Raw genomic sequence first — 27,410 nt, forward strand, 5'->3', positions numbered from 1 at the left:
TCCCTAGCTGGGACTGTGACAACCTCCTTTCCTCTGAGGATGGGGCATGGGGAGGGCCTGGAGCACACGCCCCAGTGGGTTGGGCAGTCACTGGCTGAACAGATGCCGATGGGGTCGGACTAAAGAAACACAGAGAGGGAGAGGGGACAAGGTTGTGCCCTGATGAAAGGGCAAGGCACGGCGGGCTGCAGATGGCCCTACTGCTCCTCTGCCCGTCGCTCCTGCTGCCACAAGTGCCGGCTAGGAAAGGAAACATCCGACGAGCCGAAAATAAACAGCCATTAATAACGACAGACTAACGAGCCGGCCGCCCTTCCTCCCAACGCCTTTAAATAGCTACAACACCTGCAAGGCGCCGGGGGTCTCCGGAGGGGATTCCTCCACCACATGGGCCTTTGCTTCCCCCGCCCCCAAGGAGCTACTGCACCATTTGGCCTTGCTCAGCCCAGATCCATCTCCCCTGCAAAGCTCTGCTAGGTTTTCACCTATTGGCGGTGGCTGGACTCCTCTGAGCCCATGGAAAACAGCCAGATGCAGTCGGCAGCGCTGGGGTCTCCGTGCCTTTGTGATTAGCCCAGCTGCCTCTGGCCTTTAGGGAGTTATGAAATCCAGACTCAAACCTAAGCCCACATTTCAGTGAGGGTGTATGTGTCTGGCAGGCCAAGCTGGGGCCAGGACAGGTCTTAACCCTGAGGAGTATCAAAGTCTGGCTCAGACTGTCAGCATTACGGCCAGACTCGTGGTTCGCAGAACTCCATTGCTGACCGCCGGGGCGTGGATGGGGGAGAGGGTTAGGTTCTCAGTGTGGACCCGCTCTTTAGGATTGCCAGCTGTCTGGTTTTCAACATGAACGCCTGGTTGAAACGGGACCCCGGTGGCTCTGGTCAGCATCGCCAACTGGGCTGTTAAAGGTCTGGTTGGCGGTGCTAGTCCCTACCTGTCCTGGCTCCATGCTGCGCCCCGAAAGTGGCCAGCAGGTCTGGCTCCTAGGCGGGGGGGTGTCCACAAGGCTCCAAGTGCTGCCCCCACCCCGAGCACCAATGGCGGTGCCTGCGGACAAGAGCAGCATGCGGAGCTTCCTGCCCCGCCCGCCTAGGAGCCGGACCTGCTTGCTGCTTCTGGTGCGAATCGCGGAGCCAGGACCGGCAGGGAGCCTGCCTTAGCCCCACTGCGCCGCTGACCGGGAACTGCCCAAAGTAAGCCCACACCCCACCCCCGCCCCAGCCCAATGAAAGTGAGTGAGGGGGAGGGAGAGCGAGCGACTGAGGGAGGGGGAATGTAATGAGTGGAGGCGGGGCCTCGTGGAAGGGATGGGGAAGGGGGTGGGGCCTCGGGGAAGGGGCGGGACTAGGGTGTTCAGTTTTATGCTGTTCGAAAGTTGGCAGCCCTACTGCTCCCCCGTCTGCCTGTCAGCCCGGATCCGGTGTGAAGCAGTGTGGTTACACTGATGTCAATTCACACCAACTGAGGATTTGGGCCCATCCCGGTTAGAGTTTATCTAGGATGGGCTAAGCCAGAGGTGTAAAACGGAAACCCCTTTGTGATCTGAAGCCAGCTCCAGAATGTGCAGCCGAGTCCCATCTCTGCTAACGAGGTAGCTATGAACTGGTGTAGCGCTAATTAGCAATAGGATTATTAAAGAGCAGTCCAGTCAAGGACAACCCCGGGGCTGGTTTGGACTGACTCAGCTGTGTGTGTTGACAAGGCCCCCATCACGGATGGATTTTAGCCCCATTCTTACAGATGGGGGAACTGAGAGGCAGAGCGCTGCAGTGACTTGCTCGCGGTCACAACTGAGTGCAGTATAAGAACCCTGATTGATTAGATTAGAACACAGTCCATGGCAGAGCCAAAAATTGATCCCCCGTCTTTCGAGCCCTACTCCAGTGCCTTAACGGCAAGCACCAATAATAGCCTGCACCAGTACATCGCAGTGTGCTTTACAAGGGAGGGCAGAATCATTGCACCCATTTTACAGAAAGAGAGACTGAGGCACAGAGCAGGGGAAGTGCCTTGGCCAAGGAGATCCGTCAGGCCAGTGGCAGAGCCAGGAACCCAGCTCCCCTGAAGCCCAGTCTAGCGCTCTATCCCCCTGGCCATGCTGCCTCCTGTTGGGCCAGCTCCTCCTCCAAGCTTGCTGGTGTTTCTCACTGGCTTCCCCTCCCTGCTTCTCTGCCCTTTCCCAGTGTTGGCAGGAGCTCCCCTCCTTGTGAGTTATGATTTCAGAGGCCAGGACGTGCAGCGCCCAGGAGGCAGCCAGCTTCATCTTGAGGAAGGAAGCAAAAGCCCCATTTGCTGGTGACTGCGCTACCAGGGAAGCAGAGCTGCCAAACCTTCCTGACCTCCACGGCGCCTGCCCTCCTCCTCCAGGATTAAGCTTTAATACCTACTGGGGCAGGACCTCTAGTTTACAACCCAGTTTCCAGAACAAGACTCAGGCACTGGGGGGTTCGGTGCTGCACGAGGCAGCTGCTTTGAGGCTCAGCCAGCTCCCCACGGCTTTGTGCCCCAGGCCTGGGGGTTTGGAGGAAGGGCAGTGGGCTCTGAACGCCGGCCCGATGCCCTGATGCTGGAGGTGCTGCAGCTGCGTCCCAGGGACATGGTCACGGGACGGCGTTGGCTCCCACGGAGAATGAGTACCCGGGTTGGGCAGGATGAGCACCAGTGAAAGCTGACAGGTGCCAGGGTGATGGGCACGGGCCATGGGTGCCAGCCCACCTATGCAGCTTAAGAGCAGCAGGGGCCAAGCTGGGAGCTCTGAGTGCAGGAGAGGCCTTAGAATGTCCCACGTTGGGAGGAAGTGAGCGGAGGCCCTGGAATGATTCACTGGCATTTGCACTGGCACCCGCTGGCTCTGCAGCACCTCTGTGCAGGCGGGCACCCAGGAGTGGCATCCAGCGACGGAGTCCAGGTGCAGTCAGTGGCAGCACAAGCCGCAGGAAAGCCTGCTCGGCTGGATTTCCCCTGCAGACAGGATCCAGGCAGATCCACTCCATGGCAGGGACAGCAAAGCCTGGCAGTTGGGGAGCTGGGGCTGGCAGGAGCTGGGGCGCGGGTCACCTGCCTGGTGCTTGCACCAGCCCCTTCAATGCCCCATTGGCGCCCCTAGGGCTGCAGACACCCCCTAGTAAGGAGAATGCTGGGTGCTTCTGGTGCTCTCCTGAGCAATGCTTCAGATGCTGTACAGCCCCCTGCCCCCCATCATTACCCTCATTGGCATGGACAAAAGGAGCTGGAACCGTGAGAATAATACCAGCATTCCCCGGGGATTTTAGGTGAAGGGCCCAAGGCCACACAGCAAGTCAGTAGCAGAGCTGGGGGAACACCCAGAGTCCTGTTCTTCACCCGTGCTGCCTAGCCCATGTTGTCTCTCCGGGATGCGCAGCAGGGGCCAAGGCTCAGATCCTCAGAGATTTCAGGCCCCACCAAGATCAACGGGAGTTAGGCGCCTAACCACCTTTAAGGATCTAGGCCTAAGTGACGACCCAGAGTGTGAGACTTCAAGAGAAGCTCCAGGGACCTCAGAGCATGGCTAATCACACAGGGGCAGGGCTTACAGCTAGGTTAATTTTCACTCCATCCCTCAGACCCGGCCCATAGCCCTTCTTTCACTTCTCCCTCCACCCAACCTCTCTGCTCTGCCTCTCCAGCACCTTCATTTCCTTCTCTGATTGCAAGCTCTCCCGGGCCTGGTGCATGTCTAGCTCTGTGTATGTCCGAGCACAACCCTACTGCAAATACCGAGATGCTAGTAATCGAATCTCTCCAACCTGTGCACTGGGACGGCTTCATGCTGTGGGTAAATGGAGGAGTTCGGACTCCAGGACTCCCAGACCAGCACAAAATGTCACGGTTGGGTTCCCCTGGGGAGGAAGTGGAAGAGTCGCATTGCACACGAGTGATGGTTTCTTTCCTCTTGATCAAAGCCTCCGGGAAGTTGGCTCCATGGAGGGCAGGGGCTTCTCTTTTCCAGCAGTCCTTTCGCAAGGGTTGAAAACCCCCCAAATCTTCAGCGTTTTAAGATGTTGCAAAGAAAAAAAAATTGAGCCTCTGCCTCCACACGGTTTGCAGAGACGGGACCGACTGTCCGCAGGAATGTTGCAGTGTCACAGGGATATGGTCCAGCTTTCTTTTCCTCGTGCTTGTTTCCAATTTGTGCAATCACGTGGCTGCATGAGCACTAGTAATGAGCAATTACTGTGGGCAAACAGACATCCACGCTGAAGACGGCTCTTTCGATTGATCGGTAAAGGGATTTTCTTTTGCATACAGGCTGGATGGGGCCAATTCATGGCTGGGGGGAGTGCCACTGAAATTGAACCAAAGACCCATTTGGCCCAGCAAGTTTGCTAGTAACATGAAAGATCCATTGCATGTGGATGTGACTAGATGGTGACCACAAGGTCGTGGGGTCAAACACTCCAGAACTTGGGTTCATATCTGGGCAGAAAGGAGTAATGGACATTTCACTCTTAAAATGCTATCTCTGGCTGAAAGATCTCATCAAGGGTCCTGCCGCCCATCTCTGGGCACTGGCCAGGTAGAGTTTAAGGATCTCAACTCCCTTAAAAACATCTCATCCTGACATTCTGCCAGGCGGGTTCTAAGTCAAACATTTTCAAACTTTCAGACCAAAATCCAAAGCCAGGCAAAAAACTCACCTGGGTTAGAGTTTTGTTACAAGCTCTAGGCTCCAGCAACCTTCACAGATCTTTTGGCAAACCTGGCTTGTAGTTCTGAGAGTGGCAAGTGCTTTCATGGGTTCAGGAGGAAATTCAATGCATTTGCAGAGGCCCCACCTCAAAAAGAGGCTAAACCCAGCGGGTTTGGCTGAGTTTTATTTGGTTTGGGTCGGGTTGGGTTGGATCTCGGACTGAGAGCAAAACTAGACTCAGAGCAAAACTGAGGGGGGAGGAGGAGGTGCAACTATGATGACTCCTTCTTGGCCAACACATGAAGCATTGAACTGGGGACCTCCACATCCAAAAGCAAGGGCTTGAGATAGAAAGCTCTGTAGGTAGGAACTGGAACAACTCATATCTTCTGTGGATCAGCGCAACATGCACCCAACAGAGTGTTTTACAATGTCACACAGACCGGAAATGCAGGGGAAAAGGAGGGTTTGCGTGAACCCCCGTGAGCAAGCCCCCAAAGGCTCACAAAGCCCCAGCATGAGCAGGATCCCCTATTCCCAGCGGCTCTCAAAACATGGTCTGCGGAGCACCAGTTGTTTGAAGAACCAAACATCTGGAGAACCATTTTGCAGTAGCACAGGGGACCCTCTCTAGCTCCATGTTCAAGCATTTCTTTAGCGTCCCAACACTGCTTCATGAATCACCAACACTACCTCGCATAATGTTCTTGGATCTCCTGGCAGGTCACTCACCCAGACAGAATCTCCCCTCACCTTCTCCAGTAGGGAATACCAGTTTGCCAGGACCCCGCACCAGTCCACAGACTGCCCTACAGAGGCCTGGCAGCAGCAACTGTATTGAATCTGACCATAGGTTTGCACGTCCAAGAACCGCAATCACAGATGGAAAAAGCCTGATAGACCATCTCGTTGCTCTCCCAGCTGGCGCAGAACTGATCCCCACTGGACACTAACCAGTGTTTGGGCCCATTGGTCACAAGCAGTGGGATTTTCCATAAAATTTGCTTTATCCCCTTAATCTCTTCCTAATAGAAAGTCCAAGGGAAGATGAAACTTCCATTCCCTCATCTCACAGCTCCAGGCCAAGATTCTGAAACGTGTCTTGATTTTGGATGGTCAATTTTAGGCTTTATCCACACTAGGAGCGGGATTCTGAGCTCACGCAGATACGCATACGCATGCTAGCTCACAATAGCTAGCATGAGCATGTCTGTGCCTGCTGGGAATCACACCCTGATCTGATTCTGGGGGATGCTTTAAAGGCAAATGTAAAAATTAACTCCCTCTTGAGAGAAAGAGCTTTAAAGACCGTGAAAGCACCAGTTGCTTTCGCCTCTGTTCCCGGCTTTGGCCTCCACCTTGTGTCATGAAACAAACAAAGATTATTTCTGTCCTGGAATTTCTGGAACTCGCAGGCTACGGAGAGGGGGGGGGGGGGAGAGACGACGGCTCCCCTTTGAAGTAGCTTAACGAGCCGGTCAAACTAATTGCTTTCTAATTGAGTTTTTATTCTTGGAAGGGAGGCAGCCGTTGATTACCTCCCTAAAATGTGAGAGGGAGGAAAGCAGGACAGGACACTCCATCCCTACATCATGCTCCCTGTGGGCCATTTTGGAAGCCAGCTGACCTAGTGTATTTCTCATGGGGGCTTCCCGGTGGGGAGTTGTGTCTGCTCATGCTGTGTGTGTGTGTGGGGAGGAGTTATGAGGGGCAGGGAGTGGAGGACGGCTAGTTGTGCAGGCAGAGGGAGAATCACCGTGGAGCTGGTAACTGGGCTGGGGGGGAAGTGTTGGGCCGGTTCAAAGCTGAGCTCCAGTGGGGAAGAATGGCTTCCGGTGAGTCTCGATAAATACTTGCTTGGAACCATCGGCATACCGATGTGCCAGTCTGACCCCGACCAGGAGAGGGCCTCGTAGATCCCTGCGCCGTGCCATCGTGATTCCATAGCGCCAGCGTCACTGCGCCGCGTGGCCGGCCTCCTCATCCCTGGAACACAGCCTAAGGAGTGGGAATCTCTCTAGCCTTTGAAACATGTGGCCTCTGGAGAGCTCAGAGGTGAGAATGAAGTTTAGATAGAAAAAAAAAGGGTAGAAGTAGAGGTATTTATCTATCCATCCATCCATCAGCGTACATATCCATCCACCCCATACCTCTGTCCACCCCATATATATCTCCCCATACATCTCTCTCTAGCCAGCCAGCCATCCCCATACATCTGTCCACCTGATATATATCCATCCACTCCCATACTTCTATCCACCCTATCCATATCTCCCCAACCCTCCACCCTCTACATATCTATATCCCCATCCATCCACCCCATATGTTTATCCACCCCCATACATGTCTATCTAGCCATCCATCCATCACCATACATATCCATCCACCCCATACGTCTGTCCACCCCATACATATCTATGCACCCCATTCATCTTTCTCTTTCTATTTCCCTTTGTCTCTCTCTCTCTCTCTCTCCACCCATCCCAGCGGGATACTGAGGTGCCGTCCCTATCCCCCTTCCATGAAGACTCTGCATTACCTCACACCCTGTGCAGCCTGATTGACTTCAGCAGGACAGTGTGAGGGGCAAATCAGGCCAGGATTTGGCCCTTAAAGTCTAAGGCCCAGATCTGCCAATGGCTCTGCTGGGATACGCCCAGTGATGCTGCTCGGTGCTGGTGTGACCCTGGGCAGAGACACCGGCAGGATCTAACCCTAAATAGCTCAGTCCCCACCCATGGGATGATGCCCTGGCCTGCCATGACCTGGCCTCCTCTCCCGGGTTTCCCAGCCTTTCTTCTCGTTGTCCCCAGTGCTGCATACGGAGGATGTCAGGGAAGCTGCAGTATATTTCGGTTGCTGCTGTGTGTTACGCCTGGGGCACACTAAGACGAAGGGGATTAAGTTTAAAATTAAAGGGCCTGATTGTTATTTGTGCTGGCTATAATTGATAGGTTCTCTTCAGAGGTTAATTTGCTCCTAATTCAGCAGTGTCTGGGTATTAGTTCTTTAGGAAGGGTTTTCTGAGGACTTGATCAGTGTACAGCCCAGCGGGTCCCTGAAGGGGCAAAGGAAGAAGCAAGCGATCGAGAAGGACAAAGCTGTGCTGAGACCTCCGCGGAGGGCTCCCCTTTACAAACACCTGAAAAGTCGGCGCTCAGAAATGCCTTCCCAAGAGTGTCAGAGGAGCACACACTGCTTCTAAGCCTTCTGGATAGATAGGGGCAGGGGGGGAATAAAACTCAGCCCTTCTTGTTCCAAAAGCACAGCCCACCCTGCCTAACTTGACCTGAAGGAGAATCTTCAGTGATTATTAGACATATAGGGTGTATGAAACACAGTTCCGAGCCTAGTGACTAGATGGCAGCAGCACACAGACCCATCAGGCGCTAGTGTGTTACAATACTGAAAGAAACACCATTGAAATATTAAAAAAATACCTGCTACTTAACATCAGGGCTCATTAAAATGAATGAAAACCCAGCACCACTGAAAGTTAGGGTCTCTTTGATGCCGATCCTGCCCTCACGTACGCACGTGCCTCACTTTAAGGTTCTGAGTTGGCCTGCAGCACCGTGCCCCCCAGCCCCACAAACTGCCGAGCCACCCATGCCTGGAGCACCAAGACCGTCTTTGGAGGCTTCCCATCCCCATGCAAAGGCAGCTCAACAGTGCTGAGCTTGGGAGAGCACAAGGCCTGCTACCTTCGGCTGACTGTCGAGAGAAAGGTCCCACATGGCAACTCCAGGCTGGCTCCGTGGTGGGGGATCTTAGGAGAGGTGTCAGGTGTGTAGACAGCCATGGTGATCAGGCGGCTGCAGGAAGCTTTGCTCCCGGGCAGGGCATTGGAGGGGGCCCCCAGCTCACTCTCTCAAAACCAAGTGCAAACTTCATGGCCCAAGTTACATCTTTTGCTCAGTCTCCTGCCAAACACTGAATGATCCAGGGAGCCTGAGGAGCCAGCTGTTCCAGTCAGAGGGAAATCCCTGTCCTGGAGGCAGTTCCTGTGTTACCCACGCTGACTCAGCTGCGGTGAGAGCAGGAGAGAGAAGACAGCACAGAGGTGGCTGGGGAAGCTCTCCTGAGCCAGTCTGTGCTGGATCTGGCCTGTGCATTCACCGAACGGGGATGAGGGCAGCAGGCCAGGGCTTACCAACAGCAAAGACGTCGGTGGCAAATCAGAGCTGCTCCTCAGATAATCACGATGAACTTTCTCTACACAGGATGTCCCTGGGCAGCAAGCAAATGCGCCAGAAATTCACCTCCTAGCTTGCCAGGCAGCAGTGCCTCGTGCAGACAAGTCCTCAGTATCCAATCTGCTGGGCAGGGCCATTCTCTGAGCCGCCGGCTCCTGCCGTTGTGCTCGCGGGTACTTCCAGCCTAGTTGGAACCCAGTAAAAGAGGTTTGCTACCCCCACCCCATTAAACTGTGAGTTGAGACACAAACCCTCCAACCCAAGGGAGTTCTGAGCCAAAGGTGCCCTGGCCTCCTCCTATCAGCCCAACTGTGCTTCTGTCCCTGTGGCACGTCCTGCCGCAGCAGAGGATTAGGGGGAGGTAATGGAGCAATGGTAAGAGCTGGAAGTGGTCCTACGCAGACCTTCGGCCAAACGGCTTCAAGTAGCCAGGAACACTATTAGTGCTGGAGATGGAACTACCGCAAAGACCCACCCTCTGAGCACCCTGCAAGCTTTAGCTCCACGCCGGCTCCTCCCTCTAAAATAACAGTCAGTGCTTCGTCTCCAGGTCCCAAAGCACGGCACAGTGGCAGCTCGGCATTCTGAGTGCCCTGTCCTTTGGCAGACGGGGAAACAGAATCACGGCGAGGTGATGTGACTCGCCCCCGATCACACAGGCAGTCGGTGGCAGAACCGGGGCTCCGACCGAGGAATCAGATTGTCAGAGGGCGTCTCCGGACAAAGCCAGCACGAGCCAGAGGTCCTCGGCACTGCTGAGATTTCTGACACCCAGGCTACTCATTATCCACATACGATCACACTGCCCCTACGCTCTGCTTGAAACTGTGCCAAGAAGGGTGCAGCTCCCCTCTGGCCAAGCGGGGGAGCAAAGGGGGTTAAATTGCTGCTGTGGTGGAATATAACAGTAACCCACAGTCTCCTAACCCTCACTGCCTCACTCGGGCATTACCATTCTGGGGGATATGAAATATGGAGGCAGACGCCATCCACGGTAGCATTTTGTCTCCAGCTGGTACCTGCTCATCCAAATTAGTGCTAGTTTTACGTCAGCCCCTTGATGCTGAAGTGAAAATGGGCCCCACTGCAGTGGGTGTGGTCAAGGTCTGTGTGACGATGTGGTTCTGGCGGGACCCAACTGAAAGTGCCAGTTCAGGACCAATTGCTCAGAGCTGGGCAGTTCCAGCCCTAGGCTGGGGTTTTTCCACCTCTAAGGCACCAAACCAGCCAGCCAAAGAGGACTTTGGTTTCACCCCACTGGCCAACCGCAAGTCACACAAGCAATTTCTTTAGACACTCCAGTCTCCCAGTATCCCCACCAGTGCCACCCGTCCTGGGGATGAACGGTTATGAAAACCAACACCCCAGTAAAAGAAAACGGTTCTCTCGATCCCAAAGAATCAAGCCCCAGACCCAGGTCAATATACACATCAAGATCTTACCCACAAATCACGCTGGTGCCAGTCCTTTAGAGTCAAAAATCTAAAGGTTTATTCATAAAGGGGAAAAGGTAGAGATGAGAGCTAGAATTGGTTACATGTAATCAATTACACACAGTGATGGCAAAGTTCTTAGTTCAGGCTTGTAGCAGTGATGGAGTAAACTTCAGGTTCAAATCAAGTCTCTGGAATACATCCCCCACTGGGATGGGTCATCAGTCCTTTGTGCAGAGCTTCAGCTTGTAGCAAAGTCCCTCCAGAGGTAAGAAGCAGGACTGAAGTCAAGATGGAGATAAGGCATCAGCCTTTTATAGGCTTTTTCCAGGTGTAAGAACCTCTTTGTTCTTACTGTGGAAAATTACAGCAAAATGGAGTCTGGAGTCACATGTGCAAGTCCCTGCATACTTTGCTGAGTTACAAGGCATATCTGCCTTCTCTCAATGGGTCAATTGTGTAGCTGATGATCCTTAATGGGCCATCAGAGCTAACACCACCTTGTCTGGGATGTCTCCCAGAAGCACAGCACAAATTTGAAATACAGACAGTATAGAGCCAATACTCATAACTTCAACTAAAAAATGCTACATACATACAGACAGAATAATCATAACCAGCAACCCATAACCTGGTCTTAGACACCTTATATGACCCCCTTTACACAAGATTTGGTGCCACTATGTTCTATATGGTCCCCGATTATATCACTAACGTCACAGCCTGTATAAACACAGGGCCGCAAGGGACCTTGAGAGGTCGGATAGCCGAGCCCCTGACACCGAGACAAGATCAAGGAAACCCAGAGCCTAGAGCCCTTCACAGATACAAAATATGTATCTACGGCCGAGCCGTGACAGAAGCAGTGAAAGCTTCCCAAAGAGGGGGCGGGGGGACCACTAGTCAAACCATGGCTCTCCCCCATATGTTGCCCCTTCCCCCCAAGGCCGGTCAGGTTTGTCTTTGCAATGTTCTGCCCGCGGCAGCACAACCCCTGGGGCCTGACCCACCGCCTCTGTGTTTCAGTGGGAGTCCTGCCATTGAATCGGGCCTTACCTGCCCTGGCAGAATAAACTAAGTAAGAATAAGCACGTGCTGGAGCCAAACCTGGCACAGCCAGGCTGGTACGCGAGTACTTACCAGGCCCAGTGTTTTTGTTCCTGGAGCTCAGAGTTCAAATCTCTCCGCTTGCAAGAGCAGGCTAAGGTTTACAAGAGGTACGTTGGCATTGCCGTCCTCAGAGGGGGTCAGGGCTGCTAAGCGATAGTGACAGGAAATGGCCCCTTTCCAGCGCTGAGTCCTGGGGGTGGGGTGGGGGGTTGACAGCTGAGTCATGGAGATTTGAAGTGGGAGGGGGAAGTCCCAGGGGAAATGTGGTTGGTTGGCCATGCGCCATCATGTGCGTGGAGGGATGCCGGGAAAATGCAGGCACGCGACCCATTTTCCCTGCGAGCCCTTTAGCCGATGCAGTGGCTGGAGAAAGAGGCAATCGGCAGAGGAGGGAAAAGCCAAAGGCGCCGTGGCAAGCGAGGCTTTTTGAGCTGCGAAGGGCTTGTCCGCAAGCTGGGGTCATCGCTCATTAAGAGCTAATTCAATTCGGTCTCGTTTAGCCAGCTTTGTTCCCCACGGTGATCTCCTGGTTTGGTCCGTCCCAGGCGAACCAAAAGCATGATTTAAAGGGGTGCTAATCCCGCAGACGGTGGAAATGTTTTATTCTTTGAGACAGGAAGATCTCGGGCAGTTATAACAACAACAGAGGGGGAAACCTTATTTCCAAACTTGGGCTCCGAAGGAGGAAAAGGGAGCCAAGTTTTTAAGCGAAGCGGATGGTTAACCATTTGGGTGACCGTGTGACAGGGATCCTGCCTTGTGGAGACACTGGGATTCTGGGCTCAAAGTGGGTAGGAGAGTGAGCTCCGAGGATCCCAGATGCAAAGAGAAACGGTACCCTCGTGGGTCTGCCCCAGTGGTCTCTGGGTGATGCTATGATCTGCCCTGCGGTCTGGGAGACGCGGAGTTAATTGCTGGACGGGACTACTTCATGTTGCTCAACAGTGACCCCTTCTGGCCAGTTGGGAACTACAGCGTGGCAGCAGCTGGCTCTGAAGGATGGGGCTGTTACACAGGGCCAAGTGGGTGGAAGGTGCCAAGTGACCAGTCAGGCTGCCCAGGGCACACGGAGAGGTAGCATGGGGCAGTGGTTAGCATGCAAGCTGAAGAGGGGAGTTCGATTCCTGGCTCTGCTGCAGCCTTCCTGCATGTCCTTGGGCAAATCACTTAGCCGATCTGCGCCTCAGTTTCCCCCCTGTAGCATGTGGCTCACACTCCTGCCCTGCCTCCCAGGGATGTGTGAGGATAAGTGTGTAAAGACTGTGAGGTGCTCATGTACTGTCGATGGGAGAACCCCTCCTGTCAGCACAGGGAGTGTTCACACTTCAGTGTAGACAAGCTCTTAGCCTCAGATCCAAAGACAATCACAGTGGGGGCCAAGCAGCCTTTTTCGGCCTCAACAGAAGGTGCAGTCAAGTCCCTTTATGCAGTAAAAACAGCTACAGGAAAGGGTGGTGATCACCCACAACAATCAGCCACATGGCGGCTCAGGACTAACCCAGGCGCATTAACAAGGGTTTCCTGGGTTGCACAGACAGAAGCTAGGATACTAGTTACAGACTGTGTTAGGGGCAGAGCAAACCAGAGAGGGTGTCTGTGTGAGCCAGAGAGGACGCTCCTTGAGCGCACAGCTCACTGGAGGGGCAGACACGGAGGTATCTGGGCCCGAATAAACGTTTTGTACATAAATAAGATGACCCCAAGTATATATCTGACTCATATCACCAATATCTCATCTTGTTCTGAATGAAACAGACCTATAGGGCTCCAAATATTAGCTAACTGAAGCCAAAGCCTGAGCAATGTAGCTAGACAGGGGCCCCTGTGGCGTGTGGCCCCAGGCAACTGCCCTGCTTGCTACCCCCTAACGCCGACCCTGACCTGTATATGCAGAAAACCCGTTATTGTGGCACAGGGGGGCCATGGAGTTTTTATAGCATGTGCGGGGGCCTCCGAAAGGAAAAGGTTGAGAACTCCAGAACTCCACCGATGGCCCCAGGCTTCCTTTCTTTTGCCGGTTCAGCTTTCACAAGGCCATCTGCTCTGGACACGGGTGTTAGAACATCGCGGTGGGGACATGCGTATGTGCTGGGGTGTCTATCAATTCATGGCTTCCTAGGCCAGAAGGGATCACTGTGACCATCTAGTCTGACCTCCCATATAACATAGGCCAGAGAACTGCCCCAAATAGTTCCTGCAGAAGATCTGTTAGAAAAACATCCCGTCTTGATTGAAAAAGTCCTCAGTAATGAAGAATCCACCATGATCCTTGGTAAATTGTTCCCACTGGTTACTTACTCTCACTGTTGGAAATGTATATCTTACATCCCATCTGAATCTGTCTAGGTTCAACTTCCAGCCCCTGCTAGAGCTTTCTCTGCTAGACTGAAGAGCCCGTTATCAAATATTTGCTTTAGCGACAGGGTACTTACAGACTCTCATCCAGTCACCTTTGCTTTCTTAAGCTCCTTGAGTTTATCACTCCGAGGCAGGTTTTCTAATCCTTTAATCATGTTACGGCTCTTCTCCCAACCCTCTCCGGTTCATCTACTTTCTTTTTGAACGGTGGGCACCAGAACTGGGCCCAGGATTCCAGCTGTGGTTGCACCAGGCCACATACAGAGGTGAAATAACCTCTCTGCTCCTGCACGAGATCCCAGGATGGCATTAGCTCTTTTGATCCCAGCGTTGCACTGGGAGCTCACGTTCAGCTGATTCTCCACCATAACCCCCAAATCCTTGTCTGTCACTGCTTCCCAGGAGAGAGCCCCGGTCTGATAAGTATGCTCCTAAATGTGGACATTTCCACATCGCCGTATTAAAGCACATTGTTCGCTGGTGCCTAGCTGACCAAGCGATCCAGGCCGCTCTGCCAATAGGGATCATTACTACCGGGAGGAGTTGGGTTGAGAGCTGACTCGCCCCACCTGGAGACCTGGCCCCATCCCAGAACTCGGTGGTAACCGACCACAACGGGCACTGGGCTCGTCTACGCCACAAGTCCCATCTGCCCATGGCTGCAACCAGCCCCTGACAGATTAAACGGCGCATGCTTTGCCTGCCTAGCTGCTGAATGAGGATCTCAGTGTTTTCCAGCGCATGCACGCCCAGACGTATAAAGGTATCTAGGTGCCGACGTCGCCTTCATTTCAATGGGAGTTAGGCACTGAAATAGTTTTGTGAATCTGGGCCCGCGGCCGCTGTATGGCCTCCTCCAGGGGCAATCATTCTAAGTAAATGCCCCAGTAGAGGAGATACGGGACGCTCCCGGAACAACTTCCACACCCACGGCCACCAAGAAACAGAGCTGCCAGGAAAACCAGACAACAGGACCAGCCCAGCCATAACGCAGGGCTTTGCACCGAGCAGAGGGAAGGTCTTTTTGGCTGCCAGGACCCTTCCAGAGAGTCAGCCTGTGGGGAACAAAACGTGGGCCTTCTGGAACTAGGAGCATGTACTTCTGCAGCCTGAACTAAGGGCCATCTCAGTGGTTACTCCACTAGGAATGCTTCTGCAGGGGCAGTGCTCATGGGCAGAGCTGGCAGGTCTGAGGGACGCGTGGCCACTCACCCAGTGCAAGAGCCAACGGAGAGATTGACGGCACTGGGAACTAGATGGATCGGACTGGTTGATGGGGCATTACAGCCCCGGAGCAGCTGGTACAACGTGGGGGTGTGACTCCTCTGAACGTCTGGCCTTCAGAAGCTCTGGGGACTGTGCTGAGACCCTGACTCAGCGTGTGGCATGGCAAAACACACACTGAGGAGCAAGGGTTGAGGGTTCATAGGTCTATGAATCTATGAAAAGGGGAGCCAGACGGATACTCCCCGGATCTCATCTAGCACTGTTCATCTGCCGCTCTTCCAGCACTTACTGAGGAGGGCAGGATCGTTACCCCCATTTACACATGGGGAACCTGAGGCACAAGGCGGGGACGTGACCTGCAAAAGGTCACCCAGCGAGTCAGTGGCTGAGCTGGCAATAAGACCCCAGATCTCCTGAGGCCCAGTGCTCTACGCACTAGGCTACACTGCTCCCCCAACTTGCGACATTTGCCCATTGATTTTTAAGTCTTTGCTTGTTAAATCCTTGTACGCAGCTCCACTTGCTCATCCTAATACAGCACTCAAGAGTGTGATGACAAAAGCTGGGAAAGCACTGCGAGGTCATTCCGCCCAGCCCCGGTCACCACGGCATCCCCCGTAGGGCTTTGCCCGAGTCTAGTTTTTCCACCTTGGGCAAAGGATCAGGTCGAATTCAAGCTGGCTGGATTGTATAAGATCATAGACAGCTCCAAACAAGGGGGAAGGTGCTCAGAGGGAGGGAGGAAGCACCATTATTAAGCTGTCCGAGCCTGAATCTTTTGTCATAAAGTCATGAAATTCCTCTCCTGGGCAAGGCCACCCTAGCAGCTTCCTGGAGATGGCTTAAAGCGCTCTCCAGCCTCACGTGCAGACAGGCTTCCAGAACCACGCTGCTCAAGGTAGAAGATTCCAGAGCACAGTAGGTACCTAGCTGATAGGCCTCTTAGAAATACCATCTAGGGATTATCAGTTCTTCTGAGCAGGGGCTGGATCTTCCTATCCATTTGGAAAGCAGCCAGTATGTTTTGGATGTGACCACAACAGAAATAATATTCGCCATGCAGACAGCTAGCTAGCTCTGTCTGCTCCCGGTAAGGGTTTCCATGCTAAAGGCCCTCTTACAGTAGAGGAGGAGGACTGGACTGAGATTTGGGAGTCCATCGTTCAGTTCTCATCTCTATCCCAGACTATGCGTGATGTGGGACAAGTCCCGTAGGGTCTCTGTTCCCCACCTGTGAACTGAGGATAACAATTCCCTATCTCACACTGGTGTGCTGGGGATAAATTCACTCCCGTGTGCAAGGTGCTCAGAGACACTGGTAGGGGCAGCGACAGAAGAAAGTCTGCTCTTTGGCGTAGTCCCTGCTTTCTCTCTGCTAGAAATCACTTAGAAGGTCTTTGGAGCCCAGCCTGGCTGCTGGATGAACTGAAGATTTCCGCCTGCCTGAACCTTCCCAGTTATAAGCACTTGGCCGGTTGCTTGAATGAAAAATTCAAATAAAACCTAACCTGTAACAATCTAATGCAGGCCAAAAACGCTCCCAGAGACCAAAAAGAGCTTCCAACATCCTGAGCGAAAAAGCAGAGCTTTTTCTATGCCCATATAAAGCCAAAAGTTGACTGGATTACAGTAAAACCTTCCCAGACACCCAAGCCAAAATATTGTAATAATGCTTTCTTCCTGGGCCCGAAGCACAGGGACCTGGCAGCCACTTGGCCTTCTTGCATGGCCAGGGCACTCCGGCTTTGTGCCGAGAGGCTTTCAGCGTTTGAGACAACGCCACCTATTCAGGCGCAGGGTGAATTTCTCAGAAGTGCCATTTGTTTTGCCACCAGGCGCCGTTGTTTTGGCGCCGCACATGTACCTGTACTAAAGGCTAATGAGAGGGTGCTAAGGAGTAAATCCTGCAGTCGTCAGCCTTCGCTCAAGAAGAATCGCACACTGAAGTCAGTGTGAATTTTTACCTGACGGAGTAAAATGTGAGTGAGGACTTCAGGATTTGACCAGGTTGGGATTAGAACTCAGGACCCAAGCCCTGAGGAGCTCTGCTTGCTCAGTCATGTGTCACTCCAGCAGAGGACTAGTCTTTGCAGACCAAGTCCTTACCCAAGAGTCTGGATTCAGAACACTTCTGAATGTTTGCTCCTGCCCCTACAATGGGACGGACTAGAAAGTCAAGATTCAGATGCTAACCAGGCCTTCTGCTCTGAATTTTCCTGACTCTTCTTTACTTCTAGGGCTGAAGAGAGTTAGTTTCTCCAGCATGTGTAACTCTCAAGGTGTCTCGGCAAAGGGCTATATACCAGCAATGCAGGCTCAGCTCACTTGCCTCCTTAGACGTTAGGACTGGCTTCGCTGAGGGACGGCATGTTGGGCTTATCCCAGGGGTATTTTCAAGGACTGCTGGGATCTCTGGCATCTGCCCCGATAACCACTGGAGATGGGCACAACCAGCTGTGGTTTTACGTCTCCGCTCAAAGGTAGTGTTTAGATTCTTTACTGCTGGGTAGAAATTCGTAGTGTTTGGCTTGGGTGATGGTTGTGCACAATCCAAACGAGCAGCACTCAGATGCTGGGGGATTGTGAAATGCCTCGGCCCCGGTATGCGGAGAGCTTGTTTGTTATGATTCATGGCATGGGAGAGGATTGTTTAGGAATTCTACCACAGCCTGTCGTAGAAGCACCACCAGACTCCTGAATTCCTCTGTGCACATAGCTCAGCTGGGCTGGTTTATGAAAGTATCTGCAGGAGGGGAAAACTGGGTAAGGGAGCAAGGGGCCTTCCCTCGCCCATTGTGCTGCTGCACAATTTCAGACCTTGTGTCCTCCACTGGCCTGCGGCATGTGCTCATGTCTCCACTTAGTTGCTGGGCCCATAGACAATAGCAGCCTGCTACTTGCCCACTGCAGAGAGAGCTCTTCCTTAGTGAGAGTGGGCGAGCCTGTGATTTCCAGTGTTGAAGTCCCTGAGTTCAGTCCCCATCCTCGACTATGGCGTCTGTTTGAGGACCCAGTTGCAGGTCTGATTTACTCAGAGCAAGGAGTGAGCAGGCCTAGCACCCCTGCTGGTCCTGGGTACCCAGAGAGGGCAATGCTGCCCTCTCCATCAGCAGCCCCAGAGCCAGGAGGGAGCATGTCCTGTCCCTCGGGAAAGCACCGTGCCTACCTGAGACACTCCAGCAGCTGGCATGGGGCCTGTGATTCTCTGCAGTGGAGTTTGTGGCTAGCCCATGGAAGGACTGGATTTCCTGAAGTTTGAGGAGCCCAAGCCTTCCCGGGAATGAACTAACTGATTCTGCAGGTCTGAAAATCTCCCTGCCTCTGAGGGAGCTCAGATTCAGAGCTGAACATCGCGGCCTGACCCATGGCACTCTGCTACAAGTGGGGTCATCAGCGGAGGGCCCAATTTCCCCGTCACCAGCTTTGCTCTGCAGCTGATGGGGGCCTCTCCCATGTTCTCAGCTTGATGGCTCGATAGACCCAAGAGACAAAAAAACTGCAGCCAACCTAGCCCCATACAGCCAAACAGCTGATCTATCTGCTTAGTACCACTGGCCCCCTTGCATTTACTGAATGTCTGTGAAAAGCTGCCGGACAGAGCACATGGGTCATCTACAGTGGCTGCAATTGTTAGTAATGCTAAAGTCGTGGCTGTTTCGGAGGGAGTTGTGTGTTGGGGACAGGGATGGTGGATGAAGGGCAGGGGAGATGCCACATGCGCATGATTCCTCGAGAAGCTTTCAGTTTTCTTTAACCCTTTCTTTTCAATTGAGATTAAAAAGGAAAAGAAAAAAAAACAAACAAAAAAAACCAGCTGAAAATCCTACTGGAGGTGTCCCCATGAGGCCTTGGATGGAGCAGGCCAGGCGTGGTTTGTGCTGGTTAGTTTTAGAACGATCATTTCTGTTATTAGTGACGATTTCTTGCTGCTTTTCAGCGGTAAAGGCACAGGTCTGGAGCTGGTGTCAACTCTCCCAGCTCGCTAGACTTTAATGGAGCTACTGCAGCTGACCCCACCTGCAGATTGGCCACTCAGTCGCTGCCTCGCAGACTTTACAAGCGGAGGCCCTGATTCTGAAAATACCTTCCTGGTGTGACTAGCCTGACCGCCTGACTCGAATGGGACTAGTCCCTGGAGGGATGGGTTGGCAGTACTGCGGCCTCCCTTGGGCAACAGATGATGCAACGGGGAAGGGAAACAAGGCAAAATCACGGCAGTGGTTCGGATTGGTGCTTGTTTCATCACAGCCCTTTCCTGAATGGCCATGCAGCATTTGCTCCCTGCCCTAAACTGCCTGCCTGCTGGCCCGCCCTAGAGGTGGCTGCATTTCAGCCGCGTGCGAAGTGATCCTGGGGTGTAATCTGTCGATCTCTGTTGGTACAGCGCTCTAGGCTCCTTTGGGATGAAAGGCTAGTTGTGGGCCACAGTCATCCCTGGGTTAACTCCACAGACAGCAGGGGTGGATTTGGCCCGTTATTACCTCTAAATCTCAGCGATACCTGTAACTAAACAGCGAGGTCAAGAGCAAGGAGTGCCTTTGCACTGGGCTTCGAGTCTCTGCCCTTTCACAGACTGGCAGCAATAAGGAAGGGCATCCGCCCTGAAGAACGACTCTAAAGAGAAACCGATGCTGCATCTGGTGAAGGGCTGTCCGTGGCTTTTTAATGTTTTACTAGCAGGCCCCTGCCGGTTGCGTCTATCTCCCGATGTCATCCCAGTGATGGACACAGCAGGGACAATGGGCTCTGGGGAGGTCAGTGCTTTTCCTAAAGACTCTTCCATGCCAGGGGTCGAGAGGTCGCCGGCGGCGTGACAAATGATGGATGAGGCAGGGAGGGGCGGCGGGGACGTCGCTTTTAATGGCGATCGATTTCTTGACCTTGATCGAACACTTGGGGTGGGGGTTTCCATGTGCTCCATCCATCCCCGGCAGTTGGATCATTATGAATAGCCGCTTGAAGAGATTATTAAGGACTGGGAGACAGGGACAAAGCCTGATGATCCCTGTTAGGGAGGGAGGACGGGGGAAGCAACGTGTTCTGCTCGTTCTGAGATTCAGCTTCTTCAGAGTGTTGGCTAAGAGGAAGCCACGGCTCAAGTAAACTGGAGCAGCCAGAGCTCTAAAGCAGTAAGTGGGAACGGGAAAAGAAATAGGAGTCGAGTGGTCTGGGTTCACTTCCTTGCTTTTCCAGGGTGACCCTGGGCCAGTCACTTAATTTCTCTGAACTTCCTTTGGAATGGGGATAAAGCTACTCCCTTTTGGTCGCCATTTGTCTGTCTCGTCTCTTTAGATTGTAACCTCTCCAGGGCAGGGACAGTCTACCATGTCCTCTGTGTACGTAGAGTGCTTAGCCCAAGGGGGACCCCATCTCAGATGGGGCCTCTAAACTCTACTGCTGAGGATGGATTACGTGGGGAGAATTTACTGGTACAGAAACCCTTGCAATGCAGCCTACCCTATACGGCACTTCATCCCAGATCCGTGTCACCTACCACATGCTAAGCAAGATTGACTTCAACCCGCTGGGTTTATTAGGCTCTTTAGGGGGAGACCTCTAATGAACTGTGAAATGCCCACAAGGTAGAAGTAAGGGTGATTCAGTGAGGGGCATCTTTCCTGATCCATTATCCTAGTGGGATGGGAGGGGGTGCTGCTGTGTTTGGGAGGAGACATTAAGCCTTTATCCCAACCTCCTGGGGTCATTAAAATACATCACTGTGTTTTTCTCAAGTGTAGAAAGAGAGAAGGAATCCCATGAAGGAAATTTCCCTTGAAGACCATTACCTGGAGACGCACTGCTGCCCCTTCTACATGGGTGGAATCTGCTATACATTTCAGGGAACCTCCAGATCCAAGCCCACCCCTAACTTTAAAACAAATAAAAGGAAGTATTTCTTCACACAACGCACAGCCAACCTGTGGAACTCCTTGCCAGAGGATGTTGTAAGGGCCAAGACCATAACAGAGTTCAAAAAAGAACTAGATAAGTTCATAGAGGATAGGTCCATCAATAGCTATTAGCCAAGATGGGCAGGGATGGTGACCCTAAACTCTGTTTGCCAGAAGCTGAGAATGAGCGACAGGGGATGGATCACTTGATGATTCCCTGTTCAGTTCATTCCCTTTGGGGCACCTGGCATTGGCCACCGTCAGAAGACAGGATACTGGGCAAGATGGACCTTTGGTCTGACCCAGTAGGGCCATTCTTATGTTCTTAACTCTTCTGTATCGGGGTGGATCCTAAAGCAGAGGGACCAATATTAGCTGCAGCAGAGGATAGTGGAAATCTCACGGGGACAAGTGATCTCATGAGGTTTCCCCCACGCTTGCCTGAAATCCACACACCACTAGAGAATCTAGAGGATGTCTTATGCTGTCTAAGCGGCCCTAGCCCTGGCTTAACCACGCGCCTGAACTCCAGCCCTTCAACATAAGCCCAGTCTAGATCCAGATGTGGACCCCACCAGTCACTCTAGACCGAGTTCTATTCAGTTGCACCAGCAACTGCTTACAAGACACAGTGATGACCCCTTTACCAAGCCTTCCCATGATGAAGCTTGAAGAATCTCACCACCCATAAAGCAACCAGGCAAAGCAAATGGGGTGATTACCTTGAGCAGTGTAGACTAATTCGCTGTAGATTGCCGGGTGGATCACAGGGCATGGGAGCTCGTGGAGGTACCACTTCAGTGCCTCGGCCAACGTCTGCCCATCAAATGGGTCCGTGTCTACAGCTGCTGCATCTGGAAGGGGAGCGGAGGAAGAATGTCACTCCCATAGGCCAAAGATACAGACGAGCTGGTCGGGGGGAATGTCTGCCCCAGAGCAAAACCCCTTTGAGGTCTGGAGGGATCACGCACCGAGGCTGAAACAGACCAATCCTCATGGCTGAGACACGCATGGCAATCACTGGAGACAACAATGGTGCTCATGGCTGGCCTGGGCTAAAGCAGCCTATTTTTTTTTGCTACCCCATCCTACCCCGTCCCTGCCAAGCCCTTCTTTGTCTCATCCACCTGTTGGGGGAAATCCTGTCCCACTGTCAATGGCAAAACTCCCACTGACTTGGATGAGCCTAGCCTTTCCCCCCTTATGCCTGGCCTGTTTAGACTGAAAGCTCTTTGAGGCCGGGATGCTCTCATGCTGTATATCTGTACAGCACCTGGCGTAATGGGGAATGGGCCCACAACAATCCTCTGAAGGAGAAGGCCAGTTTTCAATATGATGTAATTAATGGAAAACTATTCAAAGCAAAACAAAACATCATCAACGAAAGCCGATTCGTCCTCCTCAGAGAGAAGCCCATAACCTGCTTAAAATAAACACTGGCAATTAAAAGAGACAAGCACATCACGAACCATGGGCCATCCAATTATTTTTCCTGTGTCCTCAAACATGCCCCTTTGAAAAGAAGAGGAGCTGCTCAATTACCATCAGGGTGTTACACGCTGAAATTGAGTTTTGAATTGAATGGCTCAGAAGTTTGGATTGATTTGTGCATTGGGCTTTAATAACAGAGACATCCTCCCAAATCACTTTACAAATGACACACGCAGGAATCACTGAAATGCAGCTGCCTCTGGAGCTGGGCACGGCAGTGTATAAATGCACAAAGTGAACGGAATTTGTCTGGGATGCTAGTGTCAGTGCTGGGACAAGTCCGACAGGCTCTTTAACAAGCACAAGGGACTCAGAGTGGCCCTCACAGCAGCGCTATGCAGGGACATTGCTTCACCGCTTGTTCTGAGGAAAGAGCAACCGAAAAATAAATCCCAAGAACTCCTGCATTGTGGGTTTTCCTTTGAGGTCTCTCAGCCAAGCTCTGGCCAGGGGAGCTTGCTGGAGGAAGAGTGTGACAAAGTTCCTCCTCTACCTTGCTCGCCTCACAGATTCACCCTGTGGGTCAGGAAACAGCCCAGAGACCTTCCCCTCTGGTAGAAGCCACAGTGCAGGTCAATTCCTCCTGTGTTTGATCAGGAGTTGGGAGGTTTGGGGGGAACCCGGGCTCACTCTCTACTCTGGGTTCCAGCCCAGGGCCCTGTGGATTGCAGCTGTCTAGAGTGCCTCCTGGTACAGCTGTGTGACAGCTACAACTCCCTGGGCTACTTCCCCATGGCCTCCTCCAAACACCTTCTTTATCCTCACCACAGGACCTTCCTCCTGGTGTCTGATAACACTTGTACTCCTTAGTCCTCCAGCACTATGCCTACTCACTCAGCTTCTTGCACGCTTCTTGCTCCCAGCTCCTCACACGCACTTCCTCTCCCCTGGCTCCCTGCTCCCTTTGACCTGACTGGAGTGAGCCCTTTTATAGCATCAGGGGGGCCTTAATTAGAGTCAGCTGCTTAACAGCCTCACCTGACTCTTAGCAGGTTCATTGGAGTCAGGTGTTCTCATTAGCCTGGAGTAGCCCCTGTTCTGGTCACTCAGGGAACAGAAAACTGCTCAGCCAGTGGCCAGTATATCTCCCTTCTACTACTCTGCTGTTCCCAGCTGGCCTGGGTCTATCACAGGGTGAAAATCGGGTTAATCAAACTGTTCTGTTTTGACTAAAACAAATAATAAATAAATAAATAAATAAAATGCCGTGTGCTGATGTGGCTTTTTGGCTTTTCATCGTATGTCATACAGCAAAAACAGAACCAAGAATCGTTTCAAACCGAGACATCCAAATGGTTCATTCGGACAGTGCTGAACCGGCCTGTTTGGACCCTGTCTGAATGCTCCTTTCCCCAGTTTTTATCCGAATTGAAATGTCACTGAAATCGATGCAACGTCCTGATCGGTTTCAGGTTTGACCGAACCGCGTTTGTTGACATTTTCCCCACTGGTTCTGCTGGCCAGCCCCGGCCCTGCTCAGGGACCAAACTGGATCACAGTCCAAAGTGCTCTGGGGCAGGCTTAGCAGCCAGCGGAACGGCTCAGAAAGCCTTCGACCAGGGGCCGTAGCAGTCCTCGGTGGCAGCAGAGCGGGAGTGATGTCTGTGCAGAGAGGATTCTGCTTCCTGGGCCGTCTCTGAACTACTTTGCAAAGGCGGTGGACGGAGCCAGAGGCTACAGAACTGCTTGGGTCCACTAGCCAAAATCTCGCATCAAAGCGAGCCTCATGCTGCAGGGGCTGCCGGCTGGGGGAGGGCTCCGTCCAGTCCAGCTGGGGACAGACACGTTTCATTCTAGCTCCATGGGCATCCTAGCAGGATCAATCGCAGCAACGCTCCGCTGCATCTCCCAACATGTGCAAGAGCCATCCCTAAAAGAGAGCAGCCCGTCCTGCTGACTGGCTGCCTGGGAAGCTTCGCTCCCTTCCCAGCCTGGAACTCCTTTGCACGAGTCCCTGGATGGCTGCCATGGCCCCTCTCCCCCGTGGCTTGGGGCTGGCTTTTGCGTTCAGACCTGGGTCACCATGTCATCCAGCTGCTTAGAAACCTGCAGTTGCTCAGACACTCTCTCCAACACACTGCGTGCCAGAGGCCCGGCTGGCGGGGCCATCGTGACAGCTGTTTACATGAGTGCGGGCCAAGGTGACTGGGAAAGATCAGCGGTGATTGTGAGCCTGGGAGGTATTAATAACTCCTGGTAATTATTAGCACCACAGACTGAGGCCTCTGCTAATTCGCTGGGTTAAGTGTCAGCACGGACACCATATCCCAGGCGCTGGGACGAGCATTTCTGTGTTTTGAGGTCTCCCAGGGAAAACACCCAGCAGATATTTGGAATGTGCCGTGTTACCAGGGAACATTTACTGCTAGCGGGACTCCGTTCAGCCCCACAGACTGACGCACAGGATGCACTGGGCCCATCCCGGTGAGTCTTTGCACCAATAACTCGCTTACACCGAACGGTGATTTTGTCTCCGCTGTGCGCTCTTTGGCCAAAAGCCTCGGTTTTGCCGGTGGGGAAACTGAGGCCCAGAGCAGTTAAAGCAACTTGACCCAAGTTCACAGACCAAGAAAGGAACCATAGGAGTCCTGTCTCCAAGTCCTCTGCTCTAACCACTGAAGTACACTCCCTTTGTCCCATCAGCCTACCCTGAGTTATAGCAGATAAGGACAACTGGAAACACTTGACCATTTTGGATAAAAGTCACAGCACGTTTCTCACTTCGTGCATGGCCGCGTGAGTAAAGGCAAGCTCTGGCTGAAACCCTTTGATGCTGGTGATTCCACTGTGAATAAGGATTCTCCTGAGGGTCCCAGCAGAAAGCCAGCTGCTGTGGTGTGCTGTGCTCCTAGGGGTATGCAGTGGGTGCAGTGCCCTTGACTTTCCCCCATCATCCTTGACAAAGGCCTTTGCTGTATTCGCAGGAGAGCCATCCACAGATATATGGCATGATGCTGGTCTATGCCATAGCTACCCCACCATCCTAGCTGGCAGCCATGCTTGCCAGATCTCTAGTGTAGGTGCAGTTCTACCAGACAAAGACCGTTTGAGGGTGTAGCTTATTTTGTCTGGGGAAATGCTATCAGCTATAATGACAAGGGAACTCTCTTGCTGGTACAAACTGCGTCTCCACTAGGAGGGTTTGCTGGTGTAACTACACTGGTGTGACTCTACCAGCAAAGCCGTGCGAGTGTAGACAAGGAACTAACCTGGAAATGAGCACCGTGCTCTGCACAAGAGACACAACTCCGGCACAATCCACACAACAAAGCTTACCCTGCCCCCAGGATCACACCAGACAAAGCTCCTGCTGCCCGCTACCACCGCTCTGCCAACACCCCCACCTCCAGTGTCCATTTGTGTCCTTCCCCTACTCCCGTCTCCTGTCCCCGCACAGAATGTCCCCCTTAGAGTTCACCCAATCTCCACCCTTCTTGTTCCATGATGCTCACTAGACGTCAATAAACCACCACCAAATTATACTCCAAAAGGGGCTTCCTGATGCAACCCCAGCTCCTCCAATTCCTAGCTGAGATTTATGGCAGAGACTGTAACGATCGGGTAGTGCCGAGCATGGGGTTGCGGTTACACTAGTAAAGAATGCCAGTTTTCCCCGGACACAGCCGTCACCGGCCTCTGCAGCTCTTGGGAGCTACCAGACTCGTGTACAGGCTGGTAGAGGGGCCACTTGTACCTCTGAACCTGCCAAGGCCCCATTGTGCGACAAAGACTCGCGATGGGGTGTGTGTGTGTGTGAGGGGGGGACGACACAAAAATTGTTCGTGCAGGAAACTTAACATGCCACAGGACTCATTGCTTGGGTGTCAATTTGTCTGTCTAAAACCTGGCCTGAAAATATGGCAGTAAATCCACTGGGGAGAGCTTTAACTCCTGCCCGGAGAGCCCAACACAAGGCACACCGGGGATGGCTCGCTCAGTAGAGAGCTAAGTAGTTGTGATTATCCCCTTACATCAAAGGACCCTTGTTTAAGCATTAGGGCCTGACTCTGCTTCACGTAGCCTGATGCAAATCAGGAGTGACTCTGCTGAGCTCAGTGGAGCTGAGGGGATGTCAAACCAGTGTCAATCGAGCCCTGGGGCTACAAATCACAGAGGTACTGAAATGGGGCCGGGGGTGGTCAGGGGGCCAGCCCCACATACACTTTTAGGGACCTTCTGCCGCTCCTGGCAGTTCCTCTTTCTGGACCTCTCTTCAGAGGCTTTCCAGGGGCAGATACAAAGATTAAGGGCAGTTGCGATGGGAGAGGGTTATGTTCAGATGTGAGCAGGAAAATACAGAAATGAGCGGAGCTCGAAAGACTCACAAGAGGGGGTTACCACAAAGACCAAGGAACCCCAGCTGGAAATATCCATAAACTGGCCCCTAACTAGAGTCAGGAGCTCCCCTGGGCCTCTTGTGCCGCCGGAGTCAAACCCACAGCTTGGCCTGCTGTTCATTCTCCAAGAGGGGTAGTGAGATCCAGTCCTCCAGGCTGCTCACTGGCTGGGCCTGGGACTTCAGTTCCATTGCAAACACTAATCCTCTGTAGCTGGTGTTTTCCTGGCCCTCAGGACGCCAGGCAGCCGACTCAGCCATCTGCAGCTCTAGTCCTTCAATCTTCACCTCACACAATGGGGAGAGGTGACCGCCACTTTCACTGAGCCTCGACAAAGTTTTGGTCTCGGCTCCAGGTCACGTTTTGGTCAGTGGTGCGAGTGCCCCGTACTGGCTTCTTCTATACAGGGCCACTGTCTGGCACTTGAAAGAAAACCCTGGTTGGTCCCTTATTTACAGGAGACAAAAGAGGCCTTCATTTCTCGCTTGACTCCGTGACCAGACAGAAAACCACGCTGAACAATGCCAGAAGTGAAACCTCTAACCCAGCAATTGGAGACACTACCTCATAGTCAGTGCTGACCACAAGCCTGACCGTGAACCTCGGAGCGACTCCCCTGGGGGAACAGCAGGTTCAAACCCAGTGGCTAGGCCCGTGAGAAAACAGACTCGTAACGAAGTCAGCCTGGGGCAGCAGCCTGCCTTGGCCAAGTG

At 52.9% G+C, this 27,410-nt stretch overlaps 1 protein-coding gene across 1 annotated transcript in view; it reads right to left on the reverse strand.

The window, feature by feature from the left end:
- PIK3R3 (phosphoinositide-3-kinase regulatory subunit 3) overlaps positions 1 to 27,410 on the reverse strand; it is a 353,509-nt gene that overhangs the window by 181,154 nt on the left and 144,945 nt on the right. Inside the window, exon 4 of the mRNA XM_032805016.2 lies at positions 21,592 to 21,723. Within this exon, the coding sequence (XP_032660907.1) occupies positions 21,592 to 21,723 (132 nt within the window). The remainder of the gene's footprint in view (positions 1 to 21,591; positions 21,724 to 27,410) is intronic.

Source organism: Chelonoidis abingdonii, chromosome 7, assembly GCF_003597395.2.
Source record: "Chelonoidis abingdonii isolate Lonesome George chromosome 7, CheloAbing_2.0, whole genome shotgun sequence".
Taxonomy (NCBI): domain Eukaryota; kingdom Metazoa; phylum Chordata; order Testudines; family Testudinidae; genus Chelonoidis; species Chelonoidis abingdonii.